The following is a 17217-nucleotide window of genomic DNA, read 5'->3' on the forward strand; positions in this document are numbered from 1 at the left end:
GCCTTTATAAACAGGTTTTGAGACTGAATGTTAAAAATGTAAAAAAAATGTGATAACACACAAACTAAAACGTGGACCTGTTTTCTATTTTTTCCTTTGAACAGCATTTCCAGTATTTACTAGGCTCTGAAAATGATTATTTAACCCTCTTGATTTCAGAAAAAAACCACAAACATAAAATCCTAATAAGAAACAAACAGTTTTATATTTGCCAATAACTAGTCTCTTCGTGTTTACAACACATACTTCATAATAATTTCCCCCAAACCACTTTTCCAATTTAAAAGTAGATATTACTCACATTATGAGCACCACCAATCATGACACACACTTTTTTTTTCTACTTTAGTACAATATTTTATAAAACAAACATTCACATACATTTGAGCTTTTGAAAATGTTTTATACAAAATGTACTGAATATTCAAAATAAATTATTGCTTTTGGTTCAACAAAGCTGCAGCATTTCGAAAATGTAACTCTGTTTAAAATATAATTGTAGTGTGTGTGTGTTTTTTTTCTATGTATATAACTTTATCTTCATTCATCGCAGCTGTTCATGTGATCATAAAATTAAAGACGTCTTAGTGGGGAACATCACCCCACCTACATACAAGTGTGCATGCGCCAAAACAGACGTCGTATTTCTTGTGCCCAAAATAAAGTAGAGGAGCTACATGCTGTGTTGACTTTTCTGTGCTAATGATTAAAACAGTCCCAGCTGAACCCACGACAAGCCTGTTCTTCCTGCCACTACACTATACATTCACTTCCTGTGCAACAGGTAATAGAGGCCCAGCTGAGCTTCACGCTCATTGTATCTATGTGACACCAACACCTGCTGTACAGGAAGTCAACATAAAGTCTTGAAAATTAAACACTCTACAGCAAAATGGTAAGGGACTTGTGTTTTTGTGTTCGTAAGACAGTACGTTTTTAAGCATGTGCTTATTAAAAAAACAAAACACCAGACTACAATATTTACTCACTATGCATCCACCAAGTTTGAAATACAAACTTTCATTGATTTGTTTAATACTGTTCAAGTAAAGTAAATATGTGCCACAGTAAAACTGTGCTACTAGCAGCTGGTGTGCAAGGCGACTGCTCTGTTGGGGTGGGTGTGCCACATTAAAGAGACAAGCCACGAAATGGAAAGCTGTTCAGCATGGAGGGCACTTAGAAAAAGGGAACCAGAAAAAAGAAACAAAGCTTTAGCTGAGCAGAGCATGTTGCCAGTAACAGAATGAGGCAGGACTGGATGTTATCAAAGCGGTCCAGTTAAATAGCATCTGTTGACTTCTTTATGCCTATGGGAGGTCACCCAGCTAGCCAAAATACAAAACAGGCCCCATCATAGGACAGCCCTTAAACAAAATACCTGCAGATTTGTGCCATGTTAAAAAAAGTTGCAGTTAACCCCTTTACAGCCAAGCGTTTTTGTCATAGATGTCACCCCACAGCCAAGCATTTTAGGACTGCTTATTGTCTTTAAAGTACTAAAAAAAAAAAAAAAAAAAAAATATATATATATATATATATATTTATTATATATATATATATATATATGTCATTTTTTATAATATTTGGTTTATCAAAGACTTACTTTCTGAATGAATGTTTTTATGTAAAAATACACTTACTGAATATAATCCCACAAAATACAGACACTACTGGACATGACGGGCTGGTTTATATGCATATACTAAATAATAATAATAATAATAATAATATAATAATAATAATAATAATAATAATAATAATAATAATCTTTATATTATATATTGCCTTTCATAGTAGACCACCATCACAAAGCGCTTTACAAGATACATGACTAGGGTGTGTAAACTATGCATCAGCTACAGAGTCACTTACAACAACGTCTCACCCCAAAGACGGAGCACAAGGAGCTTAAGTGACTTGTGCAGGGTCACACAATGAGTCAATGGCTGAGCTGGGATTTCGACCGGGAACCTCCTGGTTACAAGCCCATTTCTTTAACCATTGGACCTCACAGTCTTCTAAAATAAACATATTTCTACATTTTTTAAAGTGTCAGAGAATTAATTACTTGCATGTATTAAATGTTTCACTTGTCCTTTGACAAAGAAAATACAAATAAGAAGTTTTTTGAGGGCCTTAATGGTGCAGGTGATCTGGGAATGTAAGTGTCTCCATACGAAGTTTGGTGCAGTTTAGTGAAGGACTGCCAGAGTTAAATAGCTAAGAAAAGACACGTAGCGCAAAATGGAACATGGCCGATGGCGACTACCCAAAGACCACTAGGGGAATCAAACACAGCTGATTGGAGCTGCAAATGGTGTTAACAGATTAACAAAATGCAATACAACCACAACCTTTCCTTGTAAGAGCAAATTCAGGGATGATGAAATCACATTCATTGTTGTTTTACTTTTCCGTAAACAGGCCCTTAGGCTTCTCCTAGCAAGGGATGGGTGGTGATTCTCTCATAGCCTCATTACCACAGACTGTAAAGCAGCCATCAATATACTTTTTATAACCTGTGGAGACCAGCACTAAAGCTTACTGTAGCTGCTGGTTCAGAATAGGGTGTAACCTTTTTTAACGAATTAGGATCAAACCATTAACTGCAGATGAATTTCAAAATTCCAAACAATAACGAAAAGACAGGAATGCTCCCCCTTCCATTTGTTAATAGTTATAGGGAATGTTCAACCTATTTTGAAGCTGCTCAGTCTTTATTACCTTGTTTTTAACAAATCTTTCTATTTTCACTTTACATTTATTTCCTTAAATTCAATGTGTCATCACACTGTGTCAAGGAAGGGTTTTTCTCTTATTTGCAGAATGAAAGTGAACCAAGTTATGTATTTAATATTTGTTTCCTATACAGGTAGAAAAAGGTGAATATGAATATGATTTTCATTAAATAACAATATACAACATATACAGAAATAGCTACAATTTAAAAAAGTTAACCAAAGACACCAGTGGTTCACCATATATACAGTACTAGTAGATACATAGCTATGTGACAGACAAATATATAGACATGCCTCCACTATATCCCAGTAAGCATTCTCTATATCTCATCTGGCTAGTGTCTTGTACTGTAGTGTAGTTTCTTATTGTTTCTTATTTTAATTGAGCGTTTTGGGGTGAAGGAAGAGGGCAGTAAGAAATCGAAGGCTTATAATTTCTGATAAATCCACTCAAAAACATACATAAAATGTCAATTTTTGTTTCTAAGGACGTTGGAAATATTGTATGAGGTGCCCTGTGTTAATGTTTCTGTAAAATTACTGCAGTGTTAAAGTGTACGGGCAGTAATACTGCTGCATTTCAGGCACACATTTTTATCCAAAATAATATACATCAGTCAGAAATAGTAACTGTTAAAAAGCTTAATCCCTTTTACAAGTCAACAACACTTCAACTAGTGCTTTTTTTGTATTATTATTATTATTATTATTACTACTATTGTGCTTTTACTAGAAGCTGGTAAAGCAGTTTCTTAATTTACAGCTAAGCCAGAACCCCAAATCATACTGCAATAACGCCATGGTGAAAACAAACAAAATCATACTGCAATAACGCCATGGTGAAAACAAACAAAATCATACTGCAATAACGCCATGGTGAAAACAAACAAAATCATACTGCAATAACGCCATGGTGAAAACAAACAAAATCATACTGCAATAACGCCATGGTGAAAACAAACAAAATCATACTGCAATAACGCCATGGTGAAAACAAACAAAATCATACTGCAATAACACTATGGTGAAAACAAACAAAATCATACTGCAATAACGCCATGGTGAAAACAAACAAAATCATACTGCAATAACGCCATGGTGAAAACAAACAAAATCATACTGCAATAACGCCATGGTGAAAACAAACAAAATCATACTGCAATAACGCCATGGTGAAAACAAACAAAATCACACTGCAATAACGCCATGGTGAAAACAAACAAAATCATACGCCATGGTGAAAACAAACAAAATCATACTGCAATAACGCCATTGAAAACAAACAAGAACAGGCAGCTTCCCTACTGCGAATAACGCCACTTCTGCAATAACGCCATGGTGAAAACAAACAAAATCATACTGCAATAACGCCATGGTGAAAACAAACAAAATCACACTGCAATAACGCCATGGTGAAAACAAACAAAATCATACTGCAATAACGCCATGGTGAAAACAAACAAAATCATACTGCAATAACGCCATGGTGAAAACAAACAAGAACAGGCAGCTTCCCTACTGCGAAGCTTGTGGAAGCCGTGCAGTTCCAAGTTCTGTAGCTACTTCTGGTTTCCAACAGCCACACAGCACCGGGCGGCTGTAAAATTTAATTTAGCTTTTTAGTACAATGTGTAAGCATCTTCAACTTTGTATAGAAACATTTTAAATTGATTTAAAAAAGAAAAAAATAATGTAGGCAATTGTTTTATTTTTCATCTGTAAAATATAAAATAATTGTATTCTGTAGATTTGTGTTGCTTTCCAAAGTCATGACTTAAATATACATGTTTGATTGTCTTTGTCGACTGAGCACAAACAGCGCAAGACTATATAAAAGTGTAAACCATGTTTACACATCGCTGCAAACTACATGAAACATAATTTGTACATTTTTTAATCAAAACCAAAAAGACAGTATTTCTTTTTTTATCTTGTATTCTTTAATTAACACTTTTTTGTTTAAAATACTTCAAAAATTAGTAGGTTTGTCTGACTTTGCATCATTTTTGTGAAGTGGTAAACATGGTTTAAGAATTTTAATGCGGTTCATGATTTTTATTTTTGTTTTTAACTTTAGGCTTAAAAGGAAAAGTCTAAGCTACATCCCCAACAATAAAAACGAACAAATTAATATGAATGTTCTTTAATCTCTTAATGAGTTTTTCAGTATTTAAAAACACATTTTTTTAAACATAACACTTCAGTAAGATGTAAAAGACGGTAGACATACGTAAAAAAGACCATTCATTTTTTTTTTTTTTTTTAAAAGGGCTGAGAACTGTAAAATGTTTGCATGTGAACTAAATGCTTTTTAATGACCATCAACTGCAGAATACAATACCGCCATTTCATGTGCTCATTAAGGAGAGATGGCAGGCCCACCCAGTGCAGGACTTTGAAGCTACTTTTTAATGCCAGACTCACCTTCTTATATTTTTATGGCACAGAAGATATTTCCAGAATAAGAAAAGCTTTACTTGCGCAATGGTAACTTGAATGTTTTATTTCAAGACAGAAAATGGCAAAAACTCAATATACTGTAGAAATAAAACCTGTTATGACGGTCACCTACATTTAGCATCATCTTATTTTTTTTTCTTTATTACAAGTGGATGACAAGAGGCTCTTTGAATAACAATTGCCTGTCAGATTATTGGTCACCAGATTTTTTTTTCAGATTTCACTGCAGTTCATTTGGGAAACAAATGACTATATACAAAGTTATTATGTTAGATCGAAAAAGATAACTGGTTGTGGACAACTGACAATCAGAATTAGCCTGTAATTCATTTCATAGAGTTTATCGTCTGTGTTTCTTGGACTATGTGTCAGATAGCGACAGTCAAAATAATATAGACCTAAATACATGCAGTATATATATAGCATACAGGGATGGAAATAAGGCTCACATTGCATGGCTGTTCTATTCCTAGTTTTACTATCAGTTTAATAAGACACTCCTGAGCTTGTTACCTATTCAATGTGGCTAATCAAGCTCGTAGTAAAACCTGGAACAGGTGAAACTGCTATGAAAGCAAGTTTGCTTACTTGTTTCAGAAACGTAATTATTCACATTTCTGATTCACCAGACTTTCAAACACAGCCCTACCTCTAGTATATTACGCACTTTCATCTTTCAAAATAAATGTTTCAAGGTAAACTAAGAAAAACAAAAATGCCACAGCATCCATTTCCCAATTCTGAAAAATTTCACAGACCTATTTCATTATCTGTGATCACATAAAATGTATTACAACAAATGAAACATATGCACTCTTTATTAACGTCTCAAACATATAAAATTAGAACAGTTCCTCAATTGCAGGCTCACTTCACAGGAGCTCAATTAACGTGCAGAGCTGCACATGTAATAATAGTACATGCCATGTCTGTATATCAAGAAAAACACCGTTTAACATTATGAAATCATTACAGTTACACAACTAGGGAAGAGACTGTCCCCATAACAAGACCTAAGGCAATTCTTTCAAAATAATTTTAACAGTTAATGGCTCACGGTAAATAATACTAATACATAAAAATTATTAATTCACTTCAACTAGGACAACCAGCTTTTAATTTAGAATGTGCTAAAGCTTATGAGTAAAACTTGTCAGCAGTACTGGGCTATTTATATCCAGCCTTACACATACATTACCACCTTACAAGAATCAAATTGGTGTCTTCATAGAGTATATAACAGCTAAACATTTCATAATAGAGTGCATTTCAAATCTATGCAGTGTATCAAGGCACTAATCTAGTTATCATTTCCTTATGGAAATACCATCCCCATAACAGGACCCAAGAACATCAGCCCACCAATGCTCTTGCGGTTTCTACTGTAGTAACTTCTAACAACAAGTGTGCTTGTAACATACAACCAAGCCATGGGTATAAACAAAAGACACGAAATAAATGATTTAAGATGTATAGTTTTAGAACAGATCAAACATATAATAACGATAACCAATGGGTTAATAGTCTTCACACAACGATGTCAAATAGCTTAAACTGAACAGAATCACATGTTTTCTTCTTATGAATACTCAGTCTGGGGTCCAGATCAAACTGTTCGAAAATCAGTACAAGGCACAGATATTAAAATAGAATTGTGAGCTACAGAACTAAAATCACATAAAAAATATGGTGTACCATACATCAAGTACCTTTAAACAAGGGTTATAGAAAGAGGAGGCATTATATTTGGCAGTCAGTATTTTGGATCGACTGTCAGTATGTTAAAAAATGCCATTTACTCAAATGCCTAAAATCCAACCATATGAATGTATGCAGAACAGTATGATACAAAATGGAGGCCGATGAAATCAATGCAATTAGAATGTTCCAGGTTTCCCAACCACCCCTTTTTATAAACTTTACCAAGAAGTATCTCCACTGTTTGTATTGAAACACACTCACTTTGTAAAAGTGTACGAGCCACACTCAAAAGTTGGGTAGCTGGCTCTTTAAGCAAAATACTTCACTCTATATATGTATTGTATCGTCTATCGCAAATGGTATCCACAACAGCCCTCTTTCTGCAGTACATCTCCAGTCACAAAAAACCTTCTGCTGTGCCATTTGTACTGCTAGCAGCTGGAAAGGCTGTGCTTCACACAATGTACAAACAGCAAACGTGCCATGAACAACAAACTGTTATTGTGCTGATTGTATGCAACTATGTTACCAAGTAAGAAATGCATGGCACTGACAGAGGAGACTGACTAAAGCAAGGTTCAGTCCTTTTTAATAATTTAAGAATAACTGAAATACATTTGTATTTAATTCAGGGGAAGTTACATACTACATGATAGTGTACCATAAGCAGTTGTGCAGTCTGGAAGAGAGAAGGACAGTTTTCCTTCCCAGTCTAAAGCTTAAGGAAAGGACTGGTTTACATATGAAACACAGTGCCCAGCACGTACACACTGCACTGGGGTTGCTGGGTTTAGATTTTATATGCAGAACATATGCTGCAAGAATTCTAATCCTGGGCAAGCCTGACAAACCAGGGCATTATTAAAAGGGTAGGCACATAAGTCAGCATGACTTTGGCCATAAATAACTAATGCACAGTTCTCGTCTGCTGTGGTGGTACCTGATTTCAGCATTCAAATGATTCAATGAACGCACTAAATATTTAGATTATTGCATTAAAAATAAATCTAGAAGCTATTCCTTGTACAGTTAATGTTACAAATCCAAGATATGCAAGTCATATTAATGCTGCCATATTCAGCCTTCTCATACTGTGAACGTATCATATTTTCCTCCTTCAGTCTGTTACCCTAAGCTTGAGCTGCAAAGTGTTGCATACCCTGTGGATCTGTTAAAGTACAGGTACTGTCTTGGTTTCATGTGCTTGCCTGTGTCCCTTTTATTGGTTTGTGCACAAACAGGTATAATTTACTGCATGCTCGCACACTACCTTTTTTTTCCATGTATCCGTTTTTTTGTAAATTGGGATCCTGTTTCAAAATCTGTAAAGCATTCACCTTAATTGCAAGTGGCAATATATCAAGAACACCCAGCAGGAAGCAAAGACCGTACAATTCAGATTTCAGATGACATTGTTTTAACGCATGGCCAACACCTAAACTTTGCAAACAAGCACTTGAGTAAAATCCTTCATGATCACATGTTTTTTCTTTCCTCTCATTTCCATAAAATCGGGCCACATACTGTATGCATTTGGAATTGAGGTTTGTCTTGTCGCATCTCCACACAAGATCAGATGGCAGGGTGTAAAAGGCATGATGAATATAAACACATGATTTGGTTAGTGAAGACAAACAAACAAAAACAAAAACAAGATGAGACATTTTCTCAAAGGACATGTTACTTTGATCAGTCCATTTTGCCTTGTGTTCAACTAATTTAACATGGCTACTGAGCTACTGTCCTGCCACAGAGTGTGCTCCATAACCCTTCAACAAATACGGCAAGCAGATCTTCATTCACTGTCACTGCCGCATCAGAGGATATTAAAAAAACAGAAAATGGGCAGAGAATGCGATGCTGCCGCATCACCACTCTGCATTGGGCATCAATTCTCTGTGCACTGGCATTCAGCGCAGTAACTGCGCTACTTAAAATTACAAAGGAGCATGTGCATTAGTACCTATGTTTACAATTCACTCTGTGCTACTATAACACAGCTGTGTTTTCATTTAAATATTATAAATGATGGCCTCGCTTAAAAACTCCAACAAGAACCCAGTAGCCCCTTATCCAGGGTGGTCAGTCTGGTTCCAGGTATTAAAACACCCTGGATGAAGGATTATAATTGCAGGTACGCACTTATTCTTTTGTTTTTAATAACTTTTAAAAAAAGTCCCTAATTGTGTTAATGATTAAGGAAAACAAAAACAAACAAATAAAAAAAAAAAGTGTTAGCTCACCTGTTGATGTAACTGAGGGCAACGTATGTGGGCTGCTGCAGTTCCTGTTTTTCTAAAACTCTCGGATCTGTATCTAAAAGAGGGAAGAAAGACAGAATTAAAAGCAGCCGATACAGTGGTAGCTGACAAGCACTTTGAAAGACGACAAGCATATTAGTAACACTGTACAACCCGTAATGCAGTAAATGCTAAATTATAGCTATTGGTGTGAGGTGAAAAAAACTGAAATATACATAAAAATAAAAAGCGATAGACAGGTTCCTCTTTATAACCCTGTAACTTGTGGACAAACATTGTTACAGGAATATATGTTTGAGGGACACCTGGAATATGCATCTACAGAGGGGATGACAGGATGCAGTGTTTATTGTGACAATAATCAACATACACTAAATAGGGAAGACCAGTATGCATTTACCTTTTATCTTCAGCAAAATAATACTAATTTATGTATCAAACAAGAGAAAAAAAAAAACAGTTTAATAAATACAGGTCAAACCCACCCAATTTAAAATGCTAGAAAGTCTCTAATTGTGTGCTGCATGCATTGCAGAGGAAGGGGATGAGATGGAAATCGAGGGGTTCACATTTCACACCAATATAAGTACTTCTTATAATTAACAGTATTGCATATCTTACAGCATGAACTTAGATTAGTGCAGTTTCACTCAAACATGACATTTCAAGTCCGACCTTGTCAGATATTGCTTTCCAATTAATGACCTGACGGTAATTATTAGTCACCAAAAAACAGAACTTGTTTTATTTTCTACATGCATATAATACTGTATAGATCTCATTCAAAACAGAGTTAATTCACAGATTTCATAAAAGGGCAAGTGTCTAAATTTTTTCCGTGTACATTTTGAGGGGTGTTGGGGGGGTGGGGGGGGGGGGGGGGGTGGACAGTTGACGCCTAATAAATAATTCAATATTGTACTGTACTATCCCAATGTTTATGCTCTACCTCACCTGGCAGACTTTTCCACTGCATCCTTAAACATCATAAGTCTTGTATTAATACTTTCCAACACCCCACGATCAGCTTAGTTACCCTACTATTCACCTGAGCAAGTAATCAAATGTAGTGTTGCCACCGAGTCCCGTAAAAAAAAAAAAATTATGGTTATATAGCATTTAGTATCTTAATTTTGACTTCAATCACATTCAAATCCATTTTCACTTCCAATGTTACACATATGGATTAAACCATGCAATACATGTGGTACGTTTCGGTTCCCATACTTTTCCAGACTGTTACTGCTTTGTAACACTACAACAGGCAATTTCCAAACCCTGAGGTGAACCAGGCTCTACTTTACAAAAATAAAATAAAAACTGCCCACTGACATTTGTCTGAACAAAGCAAAGCTAACCATAAAAGCTTGGGCTTGTAGTTAACCGGCAACACATTGGCTATTTCTGAGTGTTGCAGCATTGCCACCTTGTGGACGAAAATAAGAACTACATGAAAACAGAGTAATAGGGCATGTTGGTCAAAGCACAGTCCTTGTGTTGCACGATTTGTTTGGTCACTATTGAGTTTGAGAATCTATTGAAAAATGTCCCAGGTTTGCCAAACTAATCTGACTGCTATTCAAAGATATATTAAAATGCATGAGTGCAGCCCACGTACTAAACATGCCTACCTCAAACAAACCAAAAGCAACTGTGAAAAGTAAGGACATAAAAATGTGTAGTTTATTTTGTTAAACCTGTTAGGAAAAAACATTACTACATCTAATTATAAAAAGCAGTGAAACACTTAATGAAACACTTTTGTGTCTTTTTTCACACTAAAAAATACAAGTTTATCAAATTGTACACTTGTAAGGTTTAATATTTAGCATTGCTAGAATGTGACATAGCAGGAATATTACATGCTACTGAAGCTGTAACTAAGCTTTGTAATATACACGCAAAATCACTCGCTCTTTATAATGATCAAGTATCACTTCTAGTTAAAAACAGATCCTTGAAAAGAAAATATTACAATGCATTATTTTAGCTGAACAATGGGGGACTGAGATGGTGTCAATAGGAACGGTTCTTCACATCATCAGTGGTTTGTTATGTGCACATAATTAAAGTCTGCCTGTGTAATGGCTTACAGATGCAGTATTCTTAGGGTATTATTTAAATCATTAAATCTAGCACAAAAGAAGCAGTTTGTGCTGCCATCTTACATTTAATGAGTCTTCGTTGTATCAAAGTTAAGATGCTTAACTTTATGTGTATTCTGTTAGTAACTACATTGTTTTAGCACATTTTAACTCAGACCATATTAGAATATATTAAAAACACACTACACTACATTTCTGAATTTGCAGTTTCACTTTGTGGCCTATTTTAGGTTGTAAATGAAAACTTGAACACCGTATAATTAGGAAAGAATTCAGACTGCTTCTAGCACTAATTTACAACCAAACAGTAAAAGACCTGCTTTAAAAAAAATCAATCAATAAACAAATAAATTAAATAGTCATACAAATTTTATTTTGAGAAAGATGTTTATTTGCAGATTAACAATAGTTTCCTACCAAAGGGAAGTAAAAAAACAGTCCTATGCAAGATACACCATGATCATGTGGGTAAAACCAACTTCATTTACTTTCCTTAGCAGAAAACAAAGGACATAATAGAACATGCAATGACCCTTTACTATCGCACATCGGTAAACTGACCAGCTCAGCTGCAGTGCACCAGCGGTTTCGTGCACTTCAAGCAGACTAACTTCGGAAATAGAAAATCCCCAAATTAGCCAAATTAGTCCCAATTCCAGCATACTAATGAGAAGATCTAGTTAATTACTTTAGCTGATCTGATCAAGGGACCCTACCCATTGACCGGTATATAAAGCAAATATATTTCATTGACATGACCGTTTTTTTTTTTTTTCTTCTCTGTATTGACTTTTATCATATTAAAAAATGGGTCATATTAAAGATAAGTGGAATTCACTGTTCTACAAATACTGTATGCTGTAAAATTGCATGGGGAATAAAGAGATAAATTGTAGCGAATATTCACCATTTGTTCTGTTCTTTATCTACAGACTCATCACACTTTATTGCTATAGGGTTAACTGATAGAGGTTCTAGGGTTTTTGTCATAGAACAATGGCTGGCTTGTCTCTTACTTCAGAGGACTAACTTAATTACTTCATTTGGATATATTTTGTGACCGCGAGGGTCTGGTTTAGCAAGCTGCAATCAGTATTACACTTGATCTAATTTAACTGGTGATCCTAATGACCTAATTAACTTTTGGTAAACTGCAATTGGGATTAGCAATCCTGGTACTAACAATAGTCCAGGCAAGTGGATGAAACTCAATTAATCCCTCTGTTTGGTGTATCAAGTGGACTAATGTGATACACTGCAATTGATCCCTCATGTTTAAAATTAATAATAAAATGCAGCCAGTCAAGCACAGAGTATTGCATGTACTAGCTGCCCATGTAACTATTTACTGATCAATGTGATTTGGCACCCTGTAAAGGCAGCATGTGTTAAGATTACACAGTTAAACCTGTATCTATAAAGGCCACCCTAAAGACTTGGATAAAGCAGCCCATGCAGACATGTGGTCTTTGTATTTGGGCTGTTTTATATTAAGGCTTAAATGCCTGGCCCTGGTAAAAGTCAGTCGCATTGCAGACAGGTGGCCCTTAACAGAGGTGGTCCTTAATCCTGAATTGTAGAAGGTGATTTATGGAATAAAATGCCATAAACATTTAGGATATGTTATTTTTATAAAACGGAACAGTAGCTCGAAAGAGCAGGAGAAGGAAGGGGCTATATATATATTTTTTTTCTGCTTGTGATCCTACAAACAACACAATCCATGGAGACATATAACACTGATGTAAATGATTCATTGACTGACACTTCTTTCAAGTGCTCCCTCCCTGTTCGTTATCATATATATATATATATTATTTTAAAAAAAAAAAGAAAGCTGTCTACAGCCAATATTTGAAGACTGCGCTCATTAAAACATGCTGTAACACTTCTGTAACTGGTACAAACTGCCTTCCTTATTGTACTGTTTGACGAGGAGTTTGCACTGACCACCCTGATCGTACTGATCCCAACAAATAATCATTTCCTGTTCCATGGTCTTTTATATTGTAAAGTAATTAAATCTGCCCCATTAAATGTTGAACAGTAAAAGGCACTCAAGAACAAGGTTGGTTTTTTGGGGGGGGGGGGGTTAACCGATCCAGGCATATATCAGAACGTTTGATAATTTAACAACAGACAGTGTAGCCTGGTGTAGGTTACCAATCTGCTAAGAACAATAATGCTGACTTTTATTTTTTTTAAATCCATTGCACTGGTTCCAAGACGAGTGGGTTCAAAAGAAGGACACAAGGTCTTTGAAGTTGTAAAGGATGCTTTTAGCTTTCTGTACAGATTTATATTACTTTAATTAATGCACCCATTTTTTGTTTGCTGCTCTACATCTGACTAAGCCTAATTGAAACTATCATTAAAACTGCTACACAAAGGAATTATCTGTCCTTCACTGCAAGACTTTTACCTGATGTTTTTCCTTTATTGTGGTTTATTATCTACCTTAAGAGAATTCACAGAGGCAATAGCCAAACATCTGTAAAGTAGAAGTCTAGACTTTCCCATAGTTGGTAGTTTGCATGCATTTCAAAACAGCACTCTAGTTATATGTACAGTAGATGAATTTGGTTGCACAGGGCACATCCAGACCATTGGTGTAACGTAAGCTGCTTTATAAGTGTGCAAATCTTTTGTCAAAATGGAAACATGAAAAAAACTTTTTTGGTCCCTGGTGCTACAACCCTAGTGACACCCTTTATTTATATATGTAGTATCTGCCCGTCTTACTGCTGTTAATTTTCAACGCTGCTTTGTTTGAGCAGACAGCAGGCTTCCTTTATGTTTGCAACCATTAGGGCCAGCCTTGATTCTCTCCAAGAAATTTACTCCCCCCCCCCCCCCCTCCACAGTTGCCTTTCCACTAAGAGGATTCAGACACAAGAAAGCATTTAACCTGCAAGTTACACTGTTCTGCATGGCAAAATAACTTCTAAAAAACATGTCATACAGTAGAATAAAATGAACAGACCAAAACAAAAACGTATATTTTCCAAGCACTTAAAGATTATACAGTTTGGCATCAATACAATATGTTAATTAGTGCAAACGCGTGAAAAATGGTTGTGATATAACCCAATAATTATCCTGTTATGAACACATTTATTTTTGTCATTCAGTGTGAACTACAGTATCCAGGTAACCATGTCACATCTAAAAAGGCACATCTTCACTCACAGACCTGGCAAGGCAAGCAAGATGAACAGCCCTTGGAAGATCTGATGAATTCAAAAACTTCAGATACAGACAGTATATTAGCAGGCATTTTCTTCGGGTCCCATTACCAATAAAACAGTTGAGAATGCCAGCTAATTCCCAATGTGTATTGCTTTTAAACTTTGACTTATTTCTTCCTGTTGTATTTTGTTTCTTTTTCTGTTTTTCGTGCAGTACTCTTTCTCAAACAAACATTCTACTGACCCTACTGCAGCGACTAAGTGTTGCACCCAGCGCTGCACCCAGATATTTTAGCCACTGACCGCTGAGGCACTGAAACTCGCTGCCAGCGGATATTAGGGAATCCAGTTTGGTGCCTGTTTTAAAATCAAAACTGATCTTATTATTCAAGCCTTCTCATAACCAGCACCTGAAGAGCCGTCGCTGCTGTTTATGGAAAACTGGAAAGGCGAGTTACACAAGATAAATACTTTTTGGTGGAATATCAACACACTGGTATTTTAAGTGCAAGTTAACTTGCTGCATTTGACATGCAATTAGCTTTGTAGACAGCTGCAAATCTCAGCAATGATAATAAACTTAGAAATATTTCTAGGTTTAGTTTTTGACACTGAAGTGAAGAAAAGTGAATGATAACAAATGTCTATTTTGAGAATACTGTCTACTATTATTTCAAATAAACAGTGTTGTATTAAGTTAATTTTATATTTTAAGCATTCTACAGGCTTAAATCAGGCATAGGGTTCAATTACTGTTTACTGACTTGTCCTAAACTTCGCTGTAATAACCTGAATCCATTGTCATTTACTGTATGGCTTTAACCTCAGTGAATGAGTATTTTGTTAAAAACAAATCTGTATCCAAAACAGTAAAAATGTACAGCAAAACCGATAGTGATAATTAGTTTATCAGAACATTGTTATTTTTACCCAAATTTACTGCCATTCTTTTAAGCATTGAAAGCAAATCGGGCCGTGTCACCAATACGGATCAATAATGTACGCGTTTACTACTCCTTGAATATAACATTGCCTTGCGCCATTAACTATCTTTTCAACATCATTGAAATACATTTTAAAAGAACATTCAGGCTGCACTGTGCCATGTATGTGTCTGTTACTTGAACACAGCCAATGCCAACTTTTTCGTAATAGGTCTGATTTAGATGGCTTGAAAAACATTTCTGTTTTAAATATGTTAATGGAAATTTAAATTAAACGGTTTGCTGTTTTTTTTTTTCTTCACATCAACACAACAGACGTTTACCGGGTACTTCAGAATTTGGAGTTTTTAATACCCTTCCCCCTACAGTTTGTTCAGAATTTGAGTCCTGCTATCCTAACACTGGTTTTATTGGCGAGGGTCCCTCGGTGGTTTTAAAACAGCTCTAATTGCATTCTTCATGCCAGCTGAAAGCTGACAGCTTCCGCTTTCTAACTCATTATCAGAACACATCAAGGGGTTCTGAGAGGGAAGGAGCACCTGGTCCAAATTTACCTCAACAGCCCACAGCAAAATGGGTAGGTGCTTAATGTGTCACCTAAATGGTGACATTTTTATGAAGTATCCAAATAGTCGGATACATATACAAAGCTTTTTGAAAGGAGTATGAATGCACTAGAAGGTGAAACGTGTATCAAACCTTCTACTGTGCCACCCAAAAGCCTTTCCACAGAAAGAAAGAGCTGTGATCCTCTCGCACAATGTCCTCTGTACATCGGAGCCAAACAGCAAATCTCAAAACACCTCATTATCACTCCTTCCTTGTGTAATGCCAATTTACCTGCACAAGGTCTCATTGTTTTTTCTACAGATACAATCGAATCTGTTTCAAGTTTTGATTTTAGTTTTCATTTTGCACTGTACACGTATGCATTACAACACTAAAACAAGGCACTTTTTTACACAGAGAATTGTGAGGGTCTGGAATCAACTCCCCAGTAATGTTGTTGAAGCTGACACCCTGGGATCCTTCAAGAAGCTGCCTGATGAGATTTTGGGATCAATAAGTTACTAACAACCAAACGAGCAAGATGGGCCGAATGGCCTCCTCTCGTTTGTAATCTTTCTTATGTTCTTAAGTGTCACTAACTATAACAATCTAGTGTATTTGTACAGTTGTTAAAATACAGTTCTTCATTCACTATGCAGTACATAATGCCGGTGTTATAGGACTGTTCCTGAGAACACTATTTCTGGAAACGTAAACAAGGCCACAGGAAAGGGGAAACGCACACAGGGCGGCTTCCTAAATCTACTTCACTGCAGTGAAGCCATTTTATGGCCTGTTACTGCTGCCTGCAGGGTGTGCGCACAAAATTAAAGAGTTCTTTCCCCCAAAACGCTGCCTTGAACAGATGCCTTCCTTTGCTTGGTTTATTGCACTCTAAAATACAAAACAAAGATTGCTTATCAGATGGCAGCTCAAATAGTTTTCTGGCGCCATTTGGAAAGGAAAATGAGAACTTTTTGTATCTTGCTGTACAAAAAGAATTACAAGCATTACATTACATTTAGATTAATTTGGCATGTAATTTAAATTCTGCAGAACCTCCCTCGGTTTTATTTTCTACTTTTAATCCCCGAAAGAGACGACAGTTATTTTCACTATCTCAAGAAAAGGAAAAAAAATAAATGAATAAATAAAATCACTGCAGCAAAAATAAATAAATAAAATCACCTCAGCAAAAATAAATAAATAAAATCACCGCAGCGAAAATAAATAAATAAAATCACTGCAGCAAAAATAAATAAATA

At 35.7% G+C, this 17217-nt stretch overlaps 1 protein-coding gene across 1 annotated transcript in view; it reads right to left on the bottom strand.

The window, feature by feature from the left end:
* The window catches only part of jazf1b (JAZF zinc finger 1b), a 66225-nt gene that overhangs the window by 31187 nt on the left and 17821 nt on the right, over window positions 1-17217 (bottom strand). Inside the window, exon 2 of the mRNA XM_041249035.1 lies at window positions 9149-9221. Coding sequence (XP_041104969.1) covers window positions 9149-9221 — 73 coding nt within the window. The remainder of the gene's footprint in view (window positions 1-9148; window positions 9222-17217) is intronic.

This window comes from Polyodon spathula, chromosome 4 (genome assembly GCF_017654505.1).
Source record: "Polyodon spathula isolate WHYD16114869_AA chromosome 4, ASM1765450v1, whole genome shotgun sequence".
NCBI classification, from domain to species: domain Eukaryota; kingdom Metazoa; phylum Chordata; class Actinopteri; order Acipenseriformes; family Polyodontidae; genus Polyodon; species Polyodon spathula.